The 22,687-nt window shown below is 30.1% G+C and overlaps 1 protein-coding gene and 1 non-coding gene across 2 annotated transcripts in view; both read left to right on the forward strand.

Annotated features, from left to right (window-relative positions):
• LOC145247908 (selenoprotein F-like) overlaps positions 1–19,023 on the forward strand; it is a 39,331-nt gene extending 20,308 nt beyond the window's left edge. Inside the window, exons 3-4 of the mRNA XM_080109538.1 lie at positions 13,330–13,393; positions 18,406–19,023. Coding sequence (XP_079965664.1) covers positions 13,330–13,393; positions 18,406–18,581 — 240 coding nt within the window. The 3' untranslated portion in view covers positions 18,582–19,023. The remainder of the gene's footprint in view (positions 1–13,329; positions 13,394–18,405) is intronic.
• Positions 8,467–8,594, forward strand: LOC145248554 (U4atac minor spliceosomal RNA). Its single transcript, XR_013863375.1, has one exon. It is a non-coding gene; the product is annotated as a U4atac minor spliceosomal RNA (small nuclear RNA).
• Positions 19,024–22,687: the final 3,664 nt, after the last annotated feature.

Below are 22,687 nucleotides of genomic sequence, written 5' to 3' on the forward strand. Positions count from 1 at the left end.
AATGGTCTACGTTACGATTCTGGCCGTGGCGAGAATGGTGATTTAGACGTCGCGTCTGCAAGGTTGCCGGGGGGTGTTGTCTTTTTCTGATCAAGATCTGATCGCGTTCTTTAAACACCAACTACGGGTGAAGATCAGATGTGATAGAAGAAGGCTGCATCGCGCGGCATTTGACAGAAGATGGATACATGTGGCAAGTCTGTGTGTACGAAGAGGAGCCAAATTTGAATACGTGTTCCCCGCCTAGGTGTGGAACGCGCAGTTCTGTAAAGTTAAATTAAACAAGTAGTCTCTCAGCTAGCTGAGTGTGTGTTCCATCCCTCCCCGATTAGGAAGCCTCCAAGATCCCCATCCCCTTTTACCTGCAATTTTTGTTTTCACCCCTTCCTCTAAATTTTACCCATCTTGGAGAAAAAGAAATACAATCTAACCTCCATCCCTTACCTACAAAATTTTCTTTTCTCCATTCACCCCCATCTAGAGGGCATCCCCACCTAGAGACTGACCCGCAGAAGCGAGGTTCCTTTTACAAACCTAGTGGAACGGGCAGTCTATCAACTAGACGGGGTTGGGAGGGTCCTACTAATCACCTTTTGTTTTTTCTTCCCCCTCCCTCGACACAAATGAATTATTGTTACCATTTTATTGTTATCTTTTTTGTTTTTACACGTCAATAAAAAATGTTTTAAAAATTGGGAGTTACTAGGACGTCCCCCAATATGAAAGGGTGAATGCGGTATTATGGTGAAAGAAGATACTAGCTGGGAGAAACTTTTGACTTTGTTTAGTTCTGGAGTGACAAGGATGACCAACGACCCCCAAAATCCCCCCTTTTGAGTTGGCCATGTGCCTAAGTTTTTTGTTCATCGTTGATTTTTTTTTTTTTTTTTTTTTTTTTTTTTCTGTATTTTTTTAACATGAATAAAAGATTTAATATCTCAAAGTGTAGTATCTGTTCTTACTACATGCTGTACTTATTGTGATATGAAGTGGGGGATCACTTTTCTGTATTAATTTAATGTAAAATGATCACCCACTTTACAATTAGTCAGTCTCAAAGCCATTCAAGTCATTCTCCAGATCATTCAAGTTGTTTTTGAAGGATTCCAGTTATTTTTTAAGCATTCAAGTCATTCTTAAGGTCATTCAATTCATCCTTAAGTTCATTAAAGTAATTCTAAGTCATTTACTTTTTATTTATTTAAGTCATTTCAGCCCATTTTTCGGTCATTTTAGTTTATCTTTAAGAATTTCATGTCAATCCTACATTCACGCATTCATTCCTTACACGAGAGCACATGACTAATGGCTATCGGCCTTGTTATTCTAAGAAATATAGGGTATTCAAGTAAAAACAAGAATTGTAACAAAATAAAATGTTGAATGATTACTGAGAAATAATCCCCCCGGCTTTTTCAAAATGTATTAAAACCCAAAGTAAGACATTAAAGTTTTTTAGTTTTATTACAGTCATTCTCATTTTAATTTTTGCAATTATGTTTTAGAATTTTACTTTTAAATTTTACTTTTTTTAAAAAATTTTACTTTTACTGTGTTTTCTTTCTTTTTTTCTTTTAAATATAAAAAAATCATAATAATAAAAAAAAAATTTTGATTTCTTTTTGTTTACTGAATTCTATTTGGAGCAAATAATACATAACTTAATATTTTAATTCGTATTGAAAGAACATTCAATGCGCACCAGTTTTAACCCCCTATGTATGTAACACAATGTAATTGTAATTTAATTTAATATTATCCTAACTTTTTTTACCATTTAAAAGAGGCTTCAAATAAACTGCTAATATTTTTAAAAAAATTTTTACACCATACAAAAATAATGAAAATACGAGACAAAAATCGTGTTTCCATTAGTTGATGCTTTAAAACAACGTTCCTATTTAGTGACGTTTTTTAAGCTGTAGACATACCCATGTTTTAAAAATCTAGCAAAAATCAAATAAGTCATATTTTCCTGAAATTTTCGATATTTATTCATTATTAAATAAACTTGCATAATAAAAGTATGTTTTGTTAAATATATTAGAGGAAATATTTTTTTTTTTAGGTGTCCTACCCCCTTATATTTCATGTTACAAAAACTAAAAAAAATAAATGTAGGTCAATCAAAATTTCAGCATTTTTTAAAGCTGAAAAGATCAAATAAATAAAAAAAAGTTATTTATATATATAAAATCCTGTTATTTTTTTCGTTTACCTTTTAGTTGTAAATAAAATTGGACATAAAATCAATATTTTGTTAAAAAAATAAAATCAACGATTTTTCTTGATTTTTTTTTTTTTTTTTTTTTTTTTTTTTTTTTTTTTCAGTAATATAATTATTTAGGTTACAAAAAAAACAAAAAAAAACAGAATTCTAAAAAAATAATTATTTTTAAAAAGCTTTGAATTATATTAAATTCAAATATTACGCGATATGAAGTTTAAACAGATTTTGTTTATAACAGGTTTCCAATAATAAAAAAATATATTCATATAATAGAATATATGACTCTTGAGATAATAAAAATTGCAAAAGCAAAATCGACTAAAAAAAAAAATTCGTTTGGATTTGATTATTTAAAAAGACAGTGATAATCAAATTTTGCGCCCTTTTTTCAAAAAAGTATGGAGGCCTGTAAGCAGCATCTTTATATACATGTATCAACAGAACAGGTTAAAATTAATTTTATCTGTGTAGTTCGTTATTAAAAATCTGTTTTACAAAAGGTAAGTCTTATGTTGCTTTTTTTTTTTTTTACATAGGCGTCACCACTTATAAAGGCCGATAGGCCACTCAAGGATAAGGGTTAAAGAGTGTAGAGTAGTCAAAAGGACAATATAGTAATCGATAGTAATGGAAGTTCGGTAAATTTGTTAACTTAAGTGGAACGGCTCATCAGAAACTTGTTCACATTGGACTTGAAGACAACCATATTATTAGACAGCTGGAAAGCAGGAAAACGGAAGACAATTCCACAGGCGTGCAGTTCTAAGAAAGAAGCCCCAATCATGGAATCCATGTTTAGGTTTAGGCACAGATAAAGAGTGGGGAAAATTATTGATAATGTTTTTCAGCTAGTCAATATTTAGATTATAACATGCCGAACAGTAATAGAATGTCCTCCTTGATTTGAATAGGTTCAGCAAAATAAGATGTCTCTGCTTGTAGAGATATGTCCTTCATTCACCGACTGTTTGGTGTCCATGAAGGAATTGTCTTGGTTCCCTAGTGAAGGAACCGCTGGTTTGAGTCTCTACCATTCCGTGTTCTTTCTCAGATCGAAAAATAAATGCAAGAATACAAAAAGACGCCAAGTCAAATCACCTGACACATTCAAATTTAAACCAATCACAGTCCGGCTACTAGAACTGTGTGGCCGGCGTAAAGAAAGATGGCGGTTGTATATGGAATTTCTCACAGTAATGATGACGTTTTACACAATGGGTTGAAGGTGCATAAAGGACATTTAACGAGAAGCTCTCCAGTGTTCTGAACTTATAAATATGTAATGATACGATAACGGGACGATTCTAGTATTTTCCCGATTCCGATACAATTACCAATTATGATTTTTAAAAAAATCTTTTAATATATAGTTGTAAAGTTATCTTTTTTATTATTTTCTTTTCAGATTACCTGAAACACCCATGCATTATTATATGTGTATATTTTCGCAAACGAATAAACATACAATTTCTCAGTTATCTATAGATTTTAATTTTACTGGCAGTTTAAAATCAATATTTTATAATTTTATCTTTAGTACCAACAATGGAAAATTAAGTTTTGGTACAGCTGAGATAAGTAGGTCCAGCAGACGAGCCTCGTTCTAAAAACCTGAACAGTTAGGTCACGTGAAATGTGACACCGGTGCTTCTATCATTATTGACCCTTTGAATGATGGATATAGAAAGTATGAGCCAATTTTGTAAATTTATGAGGAAGCGAAAACGTTTCTAAGAGAAAAAAATATTTTACAAGCAGAAGGTCCAGCGTGTCTCATTTGTCAAGTACAACGAAAAAAAGACAATTTTTATATTTCACCATTTCGTTTTTTTTTTTAGTAATAAATGCTTCTCTATATTCAAAACCGACCTTGTGTCTAACTCTGCCCTCATGGGGAGGCAAGTCAATAGGAAGTAATTTGGCGGCTGAAAAACGTTTTTCAACCACCATAAAAGCATTACAATACATTTAAACCTGAAGAATTTCCGCCATTTGCACTTGTTGTTCTAAGTTAACTAGCTACTACTTGTGTTTCAAACTAAAAAAAAAAAAACGCTTTAAGATAGTAAAAATGCTAAAGCTTTTTTCGTTTTGGAGGGGAGGTTTCAGGCGCCCCTATTATCCCAAAGAACCAACTATGTAAACATTGCAATATTTTTCAATAATATTTAAAAAAAAGATTCTTTACAATCAATTTTTATTTAAAATTAAGAAATTATTTTCTAAAATATTTTGTTTACATTTTGTTTTTAAGTAAAATTAAGAAATTAATTTAAAAAATATTGTTTATGTCCATCTTCATTCAAAAGGGTTACTTTTTGGTAGCTTCACTAGGTGTATCAGAATTTTGGGGGAATTTTTGACACCTCTAACACGAAACTGCGAATAAAATATAAAAAAACTCGTAATTTCTCTTTAAAAAATGGGTTGTTTATTTTCTTTATGGAATATACTTCCAAAATAAACTATTAAAGTTGTTTAAAAAATAATAGAAATATTATTTTTTCACTTTTTAAAAAACAGTGATTACAAAGTGCCGGCGCACATTCATGCAGCCATTTTTTTTTTACGTAATGAAATCGATTGAATTTTACAAGTTAATTTTTTTTAAATTTTTAAACTTTAAAAATCTATCAAAATTTTTCTATTGGTTAAATTTTTACGATATTTTCAGGGTCCATGTAAAATTTTATGATCTTTCCAATAAACTGAATATAATATTTTAGACAAACGGTTTTTTTTTTTTTAAATTCACCCCCCCCCATTTTGAAATGTCTATTAAAATTTTAATAATTAATTTATGTACCAAAGTTTTATATATCACAAATTGAAGATAAAAGATCAATAAATAATATATTGTAAATTAAAACAAAAAAGTGTTTTTTGGAAATTTACCTGTAAAGTCCAAAGTGTAAAACCTTTTTTTTTTTCCAACTGGAAGCCTATGTTCTGCTTATATTGTCCAGTAAGTAATGGACGATGACGGCAATTTTTTCTCTTGAGTGTCTTTTTTTTTTTTTTTTTTTTTTTAAGGAAAAATCTTATAAGTAAAATTTGACTATTTTTAAACTATGGGAACACATATTTCTTCACGGACAAGTCTAGACGACTAATGCGAACATGTGGTTTTTAGTTCCTTCTGTCCATCTGTAGTTCAAAACAATAATAAAAAAAAAAACTACTTCTGGTTTTCGATAAAAACGTAAAATTCTTGCGTCATGGTGCCTTTTTCAAATAAGCGTTTAAAAAAATTATTTTATTTAAAAAATAAATGGATTTTAAAATATAAATATGGATAAATTCTTAACAATCAAGAATAGAACTACACATTGATTAGTAATTTTTATAGGTGAGTGATTTTTGGAATTTATATCGATTTTTTTTTTTTTTTTTTTTTTTATAATCGACGTAAGTCACATTTTGTTTTATTTCTTCCAATTCTTTTAAAAGAAAACCGATTAAAAAAAACAAACAAATATTGCATAATTTTCTATTAAACCTGTTATTTTTTAAAATTTGGTCTTTGCTCCTTTAATTGAAAAAAATATGGTTTGAATTACATTTTTCAAGTAGTTATAAGCTTGGAAAGATAGGAGGTCGAATTATTCAATATTTTTTCACGCATTCGTAAGGTCGGTTTCTGACACGTATAGATTCACCAGTTGTTAACTTAAATTTTCTGAATATCAGAATGAGGCTCGTCTGCAGGACCTACTTATCTCGGCTTCACTCCGTTCTTAAATAATAACGTTCTTTAAAAAGCCATTCTTAACATGGGTGTTTCGTAACTTGGCAAGACTGGAGTTTAGGTGGAAAAATAATCTCGAACCCTTTATCGCATAAAAGGAACGAAATTACTTTAGTTACCGTTATGTTACCATGAAAACAATTTTTTAATTTTAAAGAATGAAATACCTTTTTTTTTTTTTTTTTTTTTTTTTTTTATAATGATAAAAAATATTAATAGAAATATTAAATTATTGGAACATATAAAAAAATTTAAATATGAATAAAACTTTTTATAATTGTAACCTATGAAAACCTTTTTTTATTTTAATTAAAAGCAATATAAATAGAACTTTTTTCTAATTTTAAACTATGAAGAACTTTTTTCTAATTTTAAACTATGAAGAACTTTTTTCTAATTTTAAACTATGAAGAACTTTTTTCTAATTTTAAACTATGAAGAACTTTTTTCTAATTTTAAACTATGAAGAACTTTTTTCTAATTTTAAACTATGAAGAACTTTTTTCTAATTTTAAACTATGAAGAACTTTTTTCTAATTTTAAACTATGAAGAACTTTTTTCTAATTTTAAACTATGAAGAACTTTTTTCTAATTTTAAACTATGAAGAACTTTTTTCTAATTTTAAACTATGAAGAACTTTTTTCTAATTTTAAACTATGAAGAACTTTTTTCTAATTTTAAACTATGAAGAACTTTTTTCTAATTTTAAACTATGAAGAACTTTTTTCTAATTTTAAACAATATAAATAAAACTATTTAGAATTTTAAGTAATGTGAAATTTTTTAATTCAAAATTGAATCATGTGATTATTATTAAATCACATGAGTAGTTTAAACACGCTTATTCTACTGCAATTTATTAATTTTCATGTGTATTGTCTTTCAATTAATTTTTTTTCCAAAAAATTGAAATTTTTACTTTTTCCTTCTTTCAAAATTAAGATGTAAAAAGGTTTATATTGTTTGCTAAAAATTAAAATTGAAAAACTTCGTGAACAATATTTCTTTCCAAATTATTAAAAAAAAAACAAAAAAACTACTTCTTGTAAATTATGCAGTCAAAGTTACCTGAATATTAAGTGAATTATTAAACTTAAACAACTGTAATCGTGTAAGCAGGTGAAAAATTGCAGCCATTTTTTTTTTTTAATCAAAACGGAAAATTACCTCCTTTTTGAACTCTCCTTTGTCTTATGAGCTAATACGATCAGTTTCTGGAAATATTTTTTTTTTCTTTAATAAATAATTTTCCACCTTGTCGATTTTCGTAATTTTGGTGTATAATTATCTTTAAAATACGAGAAAAACGTAGATATCATTGTTTTCATCTAAAACTCAATTGCACGATTTGCGAAATTTCGTTCTGATAGTGTAGAAGCCCTCACCTCTAAAAAAAAAGTACTGTTTAAAATGAATAAAATTGTTTATTCTTTTAAAATAGTGGAAAATTTAAAAAAGTTCTGTAAATATTGCTAAAAAAATTAGTGTTTCTGCTTTTTTTTTTTTAAATTGTTGTTTTCATAATGTTTATTTTTAAAAAAGAAGTTCTGCTTATTTAAAACTGATAACTTGTGAAATACCGATATTATGGCTTTTATATTGTTGGCAAAGTAAACTTAATGGGGATTAGGGAGTTTTGTTTCTTTTAAGTAATTAAAGGATTCGAGATTATTTTTCCACCTAAACTCCAGTTTTGCCCTGTACTTTCACCTAACAATTTTGTATATATAAAAAAAAGATATGGCTTTTATATTGTTGGCAAAGTAAACTTAACGGTGATTAGGGAGTTTTGTTTCTTTTAAGTAATTAAAGGATTCGAGATTATTTTTCCACCTAAACTCCAGTTTTGCCCTGTACTTTCACCTAACAATTTAATATAGATAAAAAAAAAGATTTCGTAAAATTTTAATTTGATTTGAAAATACTATTTACAAATAGTGTGGTTCAATAAATGTAGTGAAAATTTAAAATGCACTCGCACCCGTTTTTGGCATTGGAAAATAAGCACTAATTTTACAGATTCCGATACCCTGAAAAGTTACGATTTTTCCGATTCGGATCAATCGAAATTGTTTCACTCTATATAATATAGGTGACTGAAAAAGAAATTAGTCACATTGGGAATATCTAAAACATTCATTTTTTTTCGTAAAGATTTTCTTTTTGCGTAATTAAAGGGGCGTAACTCATGTTAACTTATGTTTGGAAATCCGGAAATGACGTGGACAAGGGAGACAATTGCCACGTTCTCGCTCATTCTACTGTTTTATGTTGTATATAAAACTGCATAAAAAAAAATCTACAATAATTTTCTAATCCTGTTTTATGGCTAAACAGGTTCCCTATATGATTAGAAAGTAGACGAAATGAAAATAGTTAGCATTTTACTCTGTTTTGCTGTGTTTGATAACTTCTTATTAAAGTGAGACCATCGATGTTATGAAGCCGGTCATAAGCTATAAGCTAATGTACACGTTACGACTACAACCGTCCTTGTCTCGGGGTTGGGAGCTTGCTCAAGGAAGTTTAACTGAGGGCAAGACTGCTGACACCAATGCAAGTTAATCTATCGCACGGCGTCTTCCGTGAGGACGTTAGTGCAATTTTTGGAATTTCTCGTCAGAGATTCAGAATTTGTAAATCTAAAAACAGAACAAATAATTTGAGAATCTTTCTCCTTGTGTGAATGTTGCCACTACTGTGACAAAGACCATCCCTCTTCCCATTTTGTTTTATTGGCCTTGCACCTATTTTTGTTTTGTGAAAAATAAAATATATATACACATCTAAAAACAAAAAGTTTCGTAAAACTTGCAGAGAACGCTCGGTTTTACGGTTGTTTTAAAAATGGAACAGAAATCTAAATTTCGTTCCGGTTTAATCTTTTTTTTTTTTTCAATTCCGCATGCGCCCCTAAAAAATCGAAAGTAATTGATAAAGTTAAAAAAAAAATGAGAGCACGATCATCGATATGTGCAAATATAAGAATTTTTATGCAATAGTAAAATTTTGTAAAAAAAAAAAATTTAAGTAGGTTTTCATTTGCCCAAAACGGTCATGTTCGAAGTGCCAAATTCTGAAAGCCATTCTTAACATGGAGAAGTTGAGGGTGTCTATTCCGAAATCCGTTCTGTATATAGGGAGGTTGGGGGTGTTTATTCGTTGTAAGCATACCCCAAAACCCAGAAGTCGACATTTCCAATGTGAACGGTGAGTTGGACTTGGAAAAAAAAAAAAAAAAATGAATGCCGACGCTCAAAATGTATAAACATTTTGTGACTCCTCTCTTTACTTAAAAATTCACTAAAAATCAGAAAATTACCCAATTTTAATAACATTTTCAGTATTTATCAAATAATGATGGCGGAATGATTATTTTTTATTTGTCTAAAACGAAAAACTACCTTTACTAAAGTTATAGTTTTCTGTATTAAATAAAAAACGCAAGAATTTATTTTTGCTTTTTTTATATAAATAAAGCATCGTAATTTGTAACAATAAAATTTTTTTTTTTAAAGGAACATTACGAAAAAAGCCCCTAAAGTCCGTATTAATGAATTCGATATAACTCGAAGAAAAATGAATTTCTCGAACTACCGATATTTGTTTATTCAATATTTTCACACAAAAAAATTATAATAGCAAAAATATTTCTACTTTTTTTTTTTTTTTTTTTTTTTTTTTAATTAGATTTCGCAAGATTTGTTCGCAAGAAATGTGAAACTTTCGGCGTAACATAATGTTTATATAATATTGGCCAATAATTAAAAAAAAAATAATTAAATTAAAAAATGGTAAAATTTATACAAACATTTACAATAGAAATGTACGGATGCCCGTCTGGTGGGGGGAGGGAGAAACCCAGCACCCCCTCCTTCCTTTTAATTACATGACGTCATTCTGAAACAGCTTTTCGACTGTCTCAGATTTTGGGCCTCCGTATATTCTGTATTTCCAAAAGTATGGTTTGTTGTTATGTTTGTGAACGGCAAAAACACTCGGTTTTAGGTCTAATTCAGCTATTTTTGTACAAACAGGTGTTTTTTTTTTTTTGTTATTTAATTCAATATCTTGGGATTTTACTTTACTAATTATCTTTGAAATAGACCCAGAAAACTAGGCACCGCCAAAACTGGGGGGGCAGGTAAGTACTTTTTGACAGACATTAAGAGAAGAATGAACTTTATAACAGTGTACTTATTTTTCATAAACGATATTTATATATATATATTTTTTTGCTTACAAAACCTCCCTTTGTTTTGAGGGGGTACAAATATGCTTAAAATAATCATCTGAAACTGAACACAACACATTGTGTTGTTGTAAGGAACAGAATATAGGTAAAAAAAAAAAAATTGTTTGCATACCTTAATTGACGTCTGAATATCAGAACTTCAATTGTGTTTAATTATTCCGCTTTTGAGTTTTGAAATGTGAAATTCGGTGAATATGTTAAGTAAAATAATTAATTTAAGTTAAGCAAAAAAAAATTTTTTTAATATTTATACGAAAAAAGCCATTTTAAAATCGTTGATAAATAAATTAACAATTTTTTTTTAGCGAACCGAATAATGCATGACCATTATTAAACAGGGCATACTTTGAAGAATCGATACAAAAAAAAAAAAATTCGATAAATATTGTGCTCTTTGTGTTAAAAATAGCATTTTTTCGATCCCGTTTGAAAACGTTTGCCGCCTTTCGACTACGGTGGACCAAACGCGCTGAAATAATTTTTTTTTTATTCTGCTTTAAATTGCCCCCCCCCCCCCATTTTGGGGAGCCTGGCCTCCACACACATACACATTAAAAACCAAACTCATACAAATGATCACCCATCTGGTACTGGCCAGCCTCAGCATTAATAATACATTGAAATTTTCGTCACTGAAAACTGAGTTTTTTTGGCCTGTTTGGTCTTCCATAGTTTGCTTTTTATCAACTACAAACGTAAACATTGTCGATCTAGACTCTAGATCGACGCGAAGTAACTGGTTGCCTATATGAATAAGTGGAATTATTTGAAATCCAGGTACTTATATTATAATATTTTTGCATATTCTCATAGAAAATCATCCTAAATCTTAGTTAGACAATAAATAAATAAATTAATTATTTCAAAAACCTTTTTTAAAAATATTTATGTACGTTTTTTGTGCAAGACAAAAAATGTCAATTGTTAACTTTTTGGGAAAATTTAACATTTAAAATTTAATTAAAAATAGAAAAAGTTTTACATTATTCTGTTTTGTATATGATAAAATTCAGGGTTTTATCTTTCTGGAAAATAAAAGTTACTCAGAAATAATGGATTTTAATAAATGTAATTTTGTTTTAAAAAACAACAACTTGATTTTTTGGCCATTTTTGGCGGTGCCTACAGAAAACTAATATTTATCTCTAAAAGGATTTTTACAATGAATTTATTTAACTTCAAAATTTAGCTGAATTGGTTAGCTCACCATGAAAACATTTTTCATAACTTTTTTTTTTTTTTTTCACATATACAAATATTTTTTTTCTTTGGGAAATTAAGTTTAGTCCTTAATCCTTCAAATACAATCAAAAAGTATTCAGAAACCTACGAAAAAATGATAAATCGGCTTTCAAAACTAAGTCCGCCTATCCTTATTCATTTATTTTTGCCCATACCTACAAAAAGGTATACCAAATTGACCTTTTTGCATTTAAAAATGAAATTTCGTTTTTGTTAAAATAATTTTTTTATATATACAAAGTACGATTGTTGAATGTTAGTCTTTCGATTACTTTTGATTTTTTTTTTTTTTTTTTTCCTCAATTTAAAAAAAATAAAAAAGATTTAAATTTCTGTTCCATTTCTTAAAACAACCGTAAAACGGTGTTCTCTGTAAGTTTTCCCAAAAGTTTATTCACCGAAGAAGCATTTTAATTTCTACTGTGAATTTTTAATTACTAGCAGGCCGCCCGGTGTTGCCTGGTCATAAGATACGCTTAAATATATTTTTATTTGTGCAGATGACATATTTATTATAGAAGCAATTCTTTATTGATTATTATATTAAACCTAATATATCAAAATGAGATGAAAACTAAAATATCTATGACTTGAGTGCCATCAGCTAGAATTGAAACCAAGCCTATAATTCCCCACCCTAATTTCTGAACCAGGCCAATACGCATATATATATATATATATATATTATTGTTATTATTTACCTGTCATCATTAAAAGATGAACTCTCCTTATCTACAAAGACAAATGCAAGTAAGGTCCACAGAGTTTTATGATAATATAGACTAGTGGGATGTGTGGAAATTCCACAGAACTGATTCATATGTAATATATTGATGTTGGCATTGTGTAGATATTCAGAGTAAATCGAGACGCTCTGATATTATTGTAGCTATTTTTGTTAAAACTGCAAAAGTATTTATCCAAGCTAGCAGGAATGCCAGGTTGTAAAATACACTTAAATGTGATATTTTAATTCTTGCCGATTTCAAATATATCATTAAAGAGTTAATGTTCTATTGATTTTTATATATTGTAAAGTTGCAATTTCAAAAATAAAAAATATATCTATATGACTTGGATTCATCAGCTTGAATCGAAACCGAATCCCAAACATATATAGGAACTTTAGTCCCTTCTGCTATAACCGAAACCAAAACTTATAAAGAATTCTTGATAAAATTATTTATAAAAAAAAAAGATAGATTATTAAGGTGCTATCAGCTAAAACCAAGACTTATGACGAATTCTTGATTAAGTTATTTTTAAAACATAAATTATTGGAGTGCCATTAGCTATAACCGAAATCAAAACTTATGAGGAATTCTTGATAAAATTATTTATTACAAGAAATGGAAAATACATAACAATTAAACGACCCAGATGTGATACAGAAAATAACACACACTATCGTGTTAATATATAGATTTGTATTTACTAATTATACTAATTTAAAACAAAGATTTTATTTACCAAACTTTTTATATTTTTATTGCTTTGTTAATCATTACCATTGTCTGTCAGATCTCTAAAGTTAAGTGACATTGAGCCTAATCACCACCGTCTTTTTAAAGGCTTAATCCACGCTTATATGGGCAATCCTCCCAGGCATTACTCCTTTACTGGAAAATGTTGACGAGTCTGTAGCCATCTATAAAACTGACGCCAACTTGAATGACCAATTCAGATTGCCAGGTGCTCTCTTCGTGAGAATGTAAGAAACAATTTGCTGTGATCTATGCCGACCAGACACTGGCAACAGATCAATTTCAAGCTACCTATACTTATCTAATGTTGCCAGGGAATCTTTGCTCTGTCTTTTTCCAAATTATATTTTATATATTTCTTTTTGCAGACATATCCTTTTGCTGAATTAGTTGTATGTGGATGAAAATTGGGAAGGTATCCACAGGTCCAAGGTAAGAAAAACAATTTCCTTTTTGGAACTAAAATTACAAATAAAAAAAAACATAGAATCACCAATTTAATCTTTCATCAAATTTTACCAAGAAAACCTTTTATTTTTTTTACCATTTATTTGTGATACTAATAAAGATATTTGAATGTTCCTATATTTTTATTTCTTCCTTTCTACTAATAGTGCAAATATTGATAAAATTTAATTTTATTCAAATCTGAATGTATTGGGAAATTGTTGAAATTTCCCTTTTAAAATTGTCAATCATTTGTAAACATTTTTTTGAAATATTAAAGTTTTCTTTTTTTTCTTTTCATTTTTTGTAAACTCTATTAATTTATTTTATTTTTTTATTTGTTAAATAACATCTTATCTTTGTTTTTATTAACTTCATATTAAATAACAATATCCAATGTTCAAGGCAATCATAATATCAAACAATATCAGTATTTAAAAATAATTTTTCAATACAATTTTCAATATTTCTTTAATACTTAGATTTTATTCTTTGTATTTGGTTGAAGAATAATTCCTAAGTGTGTCAGATCCTTAACAATTAAACAACACTGTTTCCTCATCCCCCAAAAATGTTTATTTCTATCTTCCTCTGTGCTTATTCTTGTCTTTTGACTTTGTGGAAGAACAAATCAACTACACAAACTTTGATTTGTAATCTGCTAAGATAAAACATGACATTTTTGAAGTGCAAAAACAAACGTGCACCATGTTTTCATACATTCGTTCTTCTCCATCCACAACATAAATCTTGTGTGCAATCTCTACACATTAAATGAAAAATACAAATACTCTCAAATGCTGCTGTGTTGACTCAGTTTTCAAGTTTACAGATCTAAAAAAACAAAAATCACAAAAAATCAAATTAAAAAAATCAAAACAAAAATAAGAGCAAAAATTCCTTTAAATAGAAAATTTGTTGTCAATGCGTTTTATTTTTGTGCATTTTGTATTTTTGAAATAAAAAATACTGAAGTATTTTTCAATTAATTTCTTTGGTTAATATAAATCAAATGTAACTAAAATGCACTCAAATATGCGGATGTAAATTAAAAAAAAAGGCACAAGTTGATGATTTCTTCCTCAACCCAATAGATAAGACAACGTTTTACATAAAATGTTGTCTAAGTGAAATTATTTATTTTTTAGTACTTTTATTTATAACTGAAAACATAAAAATTTCCCAAATGTTAATATAAGGTTCACTGCTTGGAACAGGAGTGCATAGGGAGGGGGTATCTCTATCCATTCTTCTTACTAATGCCAGGTATACCACTCGAAAGTTATATATTAAAAGCAAAAGCGATAGTACATTTTTCTTTTTCTATATCTATTTAAGATGATTTACTAGGGGGAGGGAGTGTTAAGGAGGGATCTATTGGAATCTGCCTGTCGTACCATTGGTTTGAATTAGGGATGAAACCGATTTTATTGTTTCTAGTTTTGATAAACATTTCTCTATTTTTTTCCTTTGACGAAATGTCTCAGTCAATGAAACAAATCGCAACATATCTTGGTTGCACTCTTGTCACAAAAGCATTTTTCAATTAAGTTAATTAGTATTTTAGATGTAAACATTTTATGTACATTCATTGCTGTACAAAAAGTCAAATGATGTAAAAATATGCCATAGATTGTACACAAATAAAAATGATTCCACAATTTTTTTAAGAACAAATTTTTGTAATTTTTTTTCCTTTTCATTGAATTTTTAATTTCATTTTGTGTTTTGTATTTAACATGCAATGTAAATCTGGATTTGTATTTAACATGCAATGTAAATCTGGATTTGTATTTAACATGCAATGTAAATCTGGATTTGTATTTAACATGCAATGTAAATCTGGATTTGTATTTAACATGCAATGTAAATCTGGATTTGTATTTAACATGCAATGTAAATCTGGATTTGTATTTAACATGCAATGTAAATCTGGATTTGTATTTAACATGCAATGTAAATCTGGATTTGTATTTAACATGCAATGTAAATCTGGATTTGTATTTAACATGCAATGTAAATCTGGATTTGTATTTAACATGCAATGTAAATCTGGATTTGTATTTAACATGCAATGTAAATCTGGATTTGTATTTAACATGCAATGTAAATCTGGATTTGTATTTAACATGCAATGTAAATCTGGATTTGTATTTAACATGCAATGTAAATCTGGATTTGTATTTAACATGCAATGTAAATCTGGATTTGTATTTAACATGCAATGTAAATCTGGATTTGTATTTAACATGCAATGTAAATCTGGATTAAATTGCAAAGGTTTACACTGTTGCACACTGATTGTTAAAACTGTATACAAATGAAAAAAAAAAAAAAAACTTTTAAAGGTTATGAACGGTTTCATCAGTAGGATCATTTTACTAGAAGTTTTAATGATGCATTGATGCCTCCTATCAGAGACTTTGAAAAAAAAAATTTTTTTTCACTGTAATTCATCCCAAACAACGCACAATGCCACTTGGACATACGAGGCCACTATTTGGGACCAAATAGGGAGTTGACATTACACTTTAACTTTTGCATGTTGGTACAGTCAGGGAACTGGAAGGGAATTCCAAAGTCTAGCAGTTCGAGAAACTATTAGAGTAGAAAACTTTCCAGCATCTAGGAATATCTTCAATGTAGGGGTGGGATTTTGCTGCTTGTCAAGTTAGTTGGGGGGTATTTAGATCAAGGTGGGTGTACAAGTGCTTTGAATTTGTTGGAGCACTTGCCATTAAAATGTGGCAACAATACTTTATGCATTGGCGAATAGATACTCTCAGTTGTGACTTTCTAGCAAGATAGAGAGAACCCACCTTCTTTGCAGCAACCTTGGCAATGTCCTCAATGTATTTGTTCCAATTCATGTTGCCTGTGAATGTTAAGCTGAGGAGTTTGAACAAATAGCTTTCAGGTAGTCATGGCAATCAGTGGTTGAGAAGATTTCTTGTAATTGTTAAAGGAAAGAAGTTTAGTCTTGGTAGCATTGAATGTTATCATCCATTTTTGGCACCATTCCACTACAGACTGAAGGTCTTCCTCTAAGGTGTTAGCCATTGCCTTAGGTATGCGTTCATTTGTTTTCCCCTCATGTTTGTTATAGAGCATAGTGTCATTAGCAAATGTACCCATCTCTGAGCCAATTTTATCTAGGAGGTCATTTATAAATATCAGGAATAATAAAGGTCCAAGACACACCTGCATTTATATCATGTTTTGACGTATGACCATTGACGACAACTTAGGTTTTTCTCTTGTCTAAGAAGGATTTGATTAAGTATTCATTCACTAATATCATATGATATAATTTTAATGAGAAGATCATTGTGGCAGTCAATACCTTTAGATATATCTTTTACTACTGCCCCAGCTTCATCAGTCTTATCCAGTGTGTGGCATATATTAGCAATACACATGAACAATAAAATGCTTTGGATAATCAGATTTCAAGTGGGTTCTGCTAAAATCGTCATATTTTAAAAACCAAAGCGCTTTTAAGTCCTCAAAATATCACCGTTTTGTTTGAAAATGAATATACTTTCAAATGAATTAATAAATAATAATGTACATTATATATTTTAAGAGTTTTAAGCAAATAAAGTGATAAAAATGTTAACATAAAACAGCGTTTTCGGTCAAATTTTGTAATGACCCTCACAATTATTTCTAGTTTTTATATACTTTTGTCTGTTTGTATTGGACTTATGTCAAATCTGTGGAATGCATGCTGCTTTTGAGCGATGACAGTTGCACAAATAGAAGGGAGCTGTGTGGGAACAAGTGCTTCAATTGCAGCTTTGAACCATTCAGCAGCCTTATTTAGACACTGTTCTGCAGGAAGAGAAAAGATACTACTCCATGAGGCATCTCTGATGTAATGCCTGATGGCTTCCTTTATGAAGTACCTTGTCAATTTGAACAATGGCTCATCAACTTGTGGTTTAGAGTGATGTCTACCAATATAACGTGATCAGCATTCCCGAGTGGACTATTGGCATTTGTCACACAATCCTTGGTTACTATGGTCAGAAATATGTCTAAAAGTAAGGTTTGCCGATCTAGGAGATGGATCGGGAACGTGAAGGTCTGTTTCAGGGAATGGGATATAGTACAGCAATGTGTGATGCTACCAGCTGCATTTGTATAACTAGACGAACCATATCACTGTAGTGGAAATTAAAGTCACCAAATACATGTACATGCGGGCTAGTATCTAGGGAGAGCGCTGGTAGCTAAGATGTTGGAGACTTGGTTGATTAGAGTACAGTCCTGGGTTGAGGAAGACTAGTAGAGAAAATATAAGTCAAGAAGTTGCTGTTACAAATATAGACTCCAAATTTGTGCATGTATCTGTCAGTACGGCAGAGTGAGAGGTAACCAGATATGTTAAAGGGTTTTCCAAATTTCTTCATCTGCAATTTTTGCATCTAATTCATCAAAAGAAAACATGTTGGTTCAAATTTGGAGTACAATCTACATTAGGTTTGTCAAAACGGGTATTAACCGTTTTGAAAATGACTAAAACTTGAACTCAATTTTGAGAATATATTTTTATTTTATTTCAAAAAATTTTTTCTTTTAAAACCGCATTATCAATCTATTCCTTCTCCAGTTATGAATAAAATAGCAACTTGTGTGCTATTAATTGTTTGTCTTTTAAAAGGGTTGATAGGTCATAAAAAACAGACAAACCAAGCCCTAACAAAAAATATATATATATAACATCCCATTTTAATTAGAATTTTAAATAATGATATTGTGTTGGTGGGTGCACTTGATCTAATGAATGTTTACTTATAGTTTCTGCTTCCTTAAAGAGTTTTAATGTCCTAAAATGGACACAAGCAAATCGTTATATTGTAATTTTACAAAAATTTAATATAAAAAAAAATGTTATTTTTGTACATTGCCTAAACTCTTTTCTTTTTTTTAAATATCCCCCTCCCTATCGCTACATTATTTTATTAACAATTTTTTTTCTTCTCTTTTTTTAGCTTTTGTAAAAAGCAGTCGTCCTAATCAATTCCCTGGTCTTACTATTCGTTATGCTCGTGGTGCTGATCCTGCTATTCGGCTCCTAAACGAGGAACACGAGGTCATAGAGACTCTTGGAATTGAAAAATGGAACACTGACTCTGTGGAGGCCTTTTTCAAAGAACGTCTGCAGTAGAAGCTTTTTTATTAAGGCTTCTTTTTATCATCTGACTTTGCCATTTATCAACATCCAGATTTTAGTCAGAAGCTGACCAAAGACGGCCAATCTCTGGATTGTAGATATATATGTTGTCTCTTGATGAAAATCTTACAAAAAACCTCCGTTGAGGTGTGGAAGATTTGATGGTTACCCGAGACTGCAAATATTTGATAAATTCCAAAGTTAAATAATTTTCTTTTAGTTAATTTTGAAAATAAATTATTTTAAGGTAAAAATAAAATGTTTAAACTTTACAAATGAAAGTTTAAACATTTTTAATTTTTAAAATAATTTTTTTTCAAAATTAAACTGAAAGATAATTCTCATTGCATTAATTTTTCTGAAATTAAAATTTCAAATTTTTTTTTTTGTTTTTTTTTTTTTGCATATACAATGAATAAAATTTATTAAAAAGAAATTGATTTATTTTTCTTTGTTTAAATGAAGCAAAAAGTAATTTTTGCAAAACTTGTCTAAATTTTGGTTTCCATGTTTTTATCTGCAACTTCCAAATTCATCAATGAAACCTCAATTAAAACCTTTTAAAAGTTAATTTTGGATAGTATTTGCTATTCTTGTTTTTATTATTTCCTTGTTTCAAACTTTTCCTCGTTTTAGTGATTGTTATTTTCATGTTTACTCTCAACCTTCATCTTGTAGTGATCACTAGTCTGACAGGAATTGAAGACTGAACCATTTATATAAAGTGTTCATTCAGTTAAAAATTTCCAGGAATATTAGTGAGGCTGAATGAAGGCTGACTAATGCAAAAGCTGAGCCTTTCTGAATATTGCAGCAATGTGTAAATATAGATATTGGCTGAAGAATTGCATAAGATTGTAATTAAAAATGATTTTCAGTGAAATGGACTTTGTAGAGTTTCATTGCTTTCAAACAACTTAGTTTTACATGAAATACAAAAGCAACAAAACTTAAAAATAAAAAAAAATGGAAATAGTACATTATAACAAGGATAATCATCTATGCAATATTAACTTTGGTCAAAATAGCCTGTTCTTTCTTTCATCAAATTATTTTGATTATCGATACTTACCAGAGACATTCTGATACAAAACGTATTTAAGAATGCTGCCTGGCACATAAAGTACCTTCGTGCAAGATTTCATAAAAATCGACCCAGCTTTTTTTGAATCCATAGGGAATGAACTTATGCACACACACACACATATAAAGTTCCTTTTATACAGGATGAATCATGGGGAAACTGATGTTTTTAGAATGCTCTTTGAGTAAGAGATAGGGAGTGTGGAAGGTAGTCTTTAAACCTGCTTACGATGCCATTTAGTTTGTTGTTTATTAAAAACATCAGTTTCCCATGTCTCACCCTGTATTTTACAAATAAAGACATTTGTATGACATTAAGTAAGCAGAACTTGATATTATTTAAAGACTGCTCTATCCGAGAATAGGGGGTTTATAGTTACCTACAAACTGTTTCGCGGTATCCCAGCACTTCAGTGCAGATAGACTAGCACCTAGTCCAGGAAACGAACATTTCAGTGACCGAGATTTTATTAATTTAATATCTTTTCAAAATAAAAACTTTAGTGTGTGTGTGTGTGTGTGGCATATATGTATGCATATGTAGTTTGTTTGTATGAATAAACAATGTTGGCATTGGCTACATACATACGTACATATTTCTGCTGCACCACATTTAGACGGCTTCATCAGGCCTCATTTTCGGCAAAAAGTTATGAGACCTGATAAAACTGCTTCTCTAAATTGCAGCAGAAACATGTATGCACATATGTAGCCAATAATTATTGTATAAGTAAACATCTTATAATTATACTCTTGTCATTGTGCACTGTTTTTTTGCTGAACACCAGAGTTTCAGTGAATTTATATCTATGAAACTACAATAGAAGAGTAAATTATCTTGCCTTTGGTAACATTGATTTTACATTAAATGTTAACTTTTTTTTTTGTTTTGTTTTTTTTTGCTATAGACACAGGGATCGGTCTTTCTTTTCTATCTTTTCTCATAAACAATCTCATAAGTATCGTGTGTATTAGTTATGGTAGTCCATCCATGTGGATGACGTCTTCATCATTTTTTTGTCTTGACTTTGTGACTCTGTTGATGACTGTGAAGCCTGATGCGTAATTTACACTGCTTTGCACAGATAGAGCACAGGAAAATGGGATTTGTGTTTTGATGGTAAGTGACTGCTGGTCATAAGTCTCTCAGTGTGTGACGCTCTGTAGCTGCTTGCTCGTGCTCTGTTGTAGAAGGTCATTCCGCTATCACATGTGGAGCACCAAGTGTCTCTGTCTCTTGCTAAAGTCTCCAAAAGATTGAAGGGGAATATTGCAGTACTTGAGGGTGAGATTGATGCAGTCAATGTAGCGTTTCTTTGTGTGCCTATGTATATTTTAATACGAATATAAGTTAGTTGTAATATTAAAACAAAACAACAAAATCAATTAGTTATCTCATTATTTATTCTGGGTGTATTTTTTGATTATGATATTTGTAAGATGGGAAGAGAAAACCAATAAATTAAACCGTTTCTCTAAAAATCATATGACATCGAGTAATTATTGTTTTTACAATAATTACTCTGTGCCATATGATAAATGTTAACTTAACTTTTTCTTAATTTTTTTTTTTTTTTTTGCTATACACACAGAGATGGGGGCTATCTTTCTTTTCTCATAAACACCGTATCATGTGCATTACTTAGTTATAGTAGTCCATCCATGTGGATGACGATATCTTCTTCATCACTTTTTTTTTCTTTTTTGAATATGAATTATATCATGAATTAATGGGTAATGTTACAACATTATCTTATCATGATTTGCAAAAAAAAAAAAAATTTCTTCACCCCTTTTTCTCCCTTACTTTCCCTCTCTGCCCTGCTCTAACCAACTCTGCCGGCCTCTTCCACAAATGCCCATATTCCATCATGAAAAGTCTCAAGAAACAATACAAGAGTAAACTCAGAACTCCAATTTCCAATGTAGATCCCCACTACCATGTCTCCACTAACATCAGGGATCTACATTCTAACCTTCCAGAGATTTAAATCCAATTATAGGAGACTAAACCTGACCTATTGTTCATGTATGAAACTGGCATTGGACAGACTGTTTCCCTAAATGAGTTTGCGATTAAAGGATACTCTAACTTACATCAAAATGTGACCCCCAAATATCGAGTATGAAATATGTGCCTGTATTAAAGATGGCTTTCCATCTCCAGAGAAGACCCAAATTTACCCTATATGTGCTTCCGAGTAGTACTTGCTCACATCACCGTGTTCATATTTGCCCTCTATCACTCCCACAACAGCAAAGTTTCTATTTCTGCATGGCAGAAGTTGTACTTGTCATTACTGAGACAACTCATCTTTTTAAAAGCATTGGTCATCAAGCCTTGATCTTGGACAACTCTCTTGCGATCACAATGGAGTGATCCTTTTTTTAGTCAGTTTACAAAGCCTTCCTTATCTATATATTCCCATGTCAATTCATCCAGAAAATACTTGGCATGCTGTTGATTGGCCCATTCTTCCAGTTTTTTGCAATGGAAAGTCTTGGTGTATTTTTAGTTTCTTTTCGGCTATATCCATAGCAGGATTGTTTTGCTTTCTGCCTCATTTGTAAGTCTTTTCCAAAATGTTTGGCCAATTTCATTATGAATGTTGCTCTTCTGGCTCTTGTTTCTTGATGTGCCATCATGAGGTTTGGATTCTGAGAGCTGCTCAGATATTTTTTGGTCCTCACAAAAGTAGCACAATGTTGAGGATCAATTTCTGCTCCTCTGGGCAGATACAGCCTAGGAAGACACTGGTTTCCGTATGTTACTTTGTACAGTGTCAACATTGTCCTCGTTTTGGTGTCATATCTTTTATTGCCCTTTTGGTTAATGACAGTTACCTTGTTTTGTTTGTTTTCTTACGTGCCAATTTTTGTTAACATGCTGAATTGAATTGTTCTCTTCTATGCCAAGGTATTTTTATTGTTTCTACTTTTCCTTAATACAAGTATCTTCATCAAGCTGTATGTTTTCTGTTGGGATTTTCTTCTCTGCTTTGGCACATTTGCCCAGT

This window comes from Euprymna scolopes, chromosome 26, assembly GCF_053919585.1.
Source record: "Euprymna scolopes isolate OS-2025 chromosome 26, ASM5391958v1, whole genome shotgun sequence".
In the NCBI taxonomy this organism is placed as follows: domain Eukaryota; kingdom Metazoa; phylum Mollusca; class Cephalopoda; order Sepiida; family Sepiolidae; genus Euprymna; species Euprymna scolopes.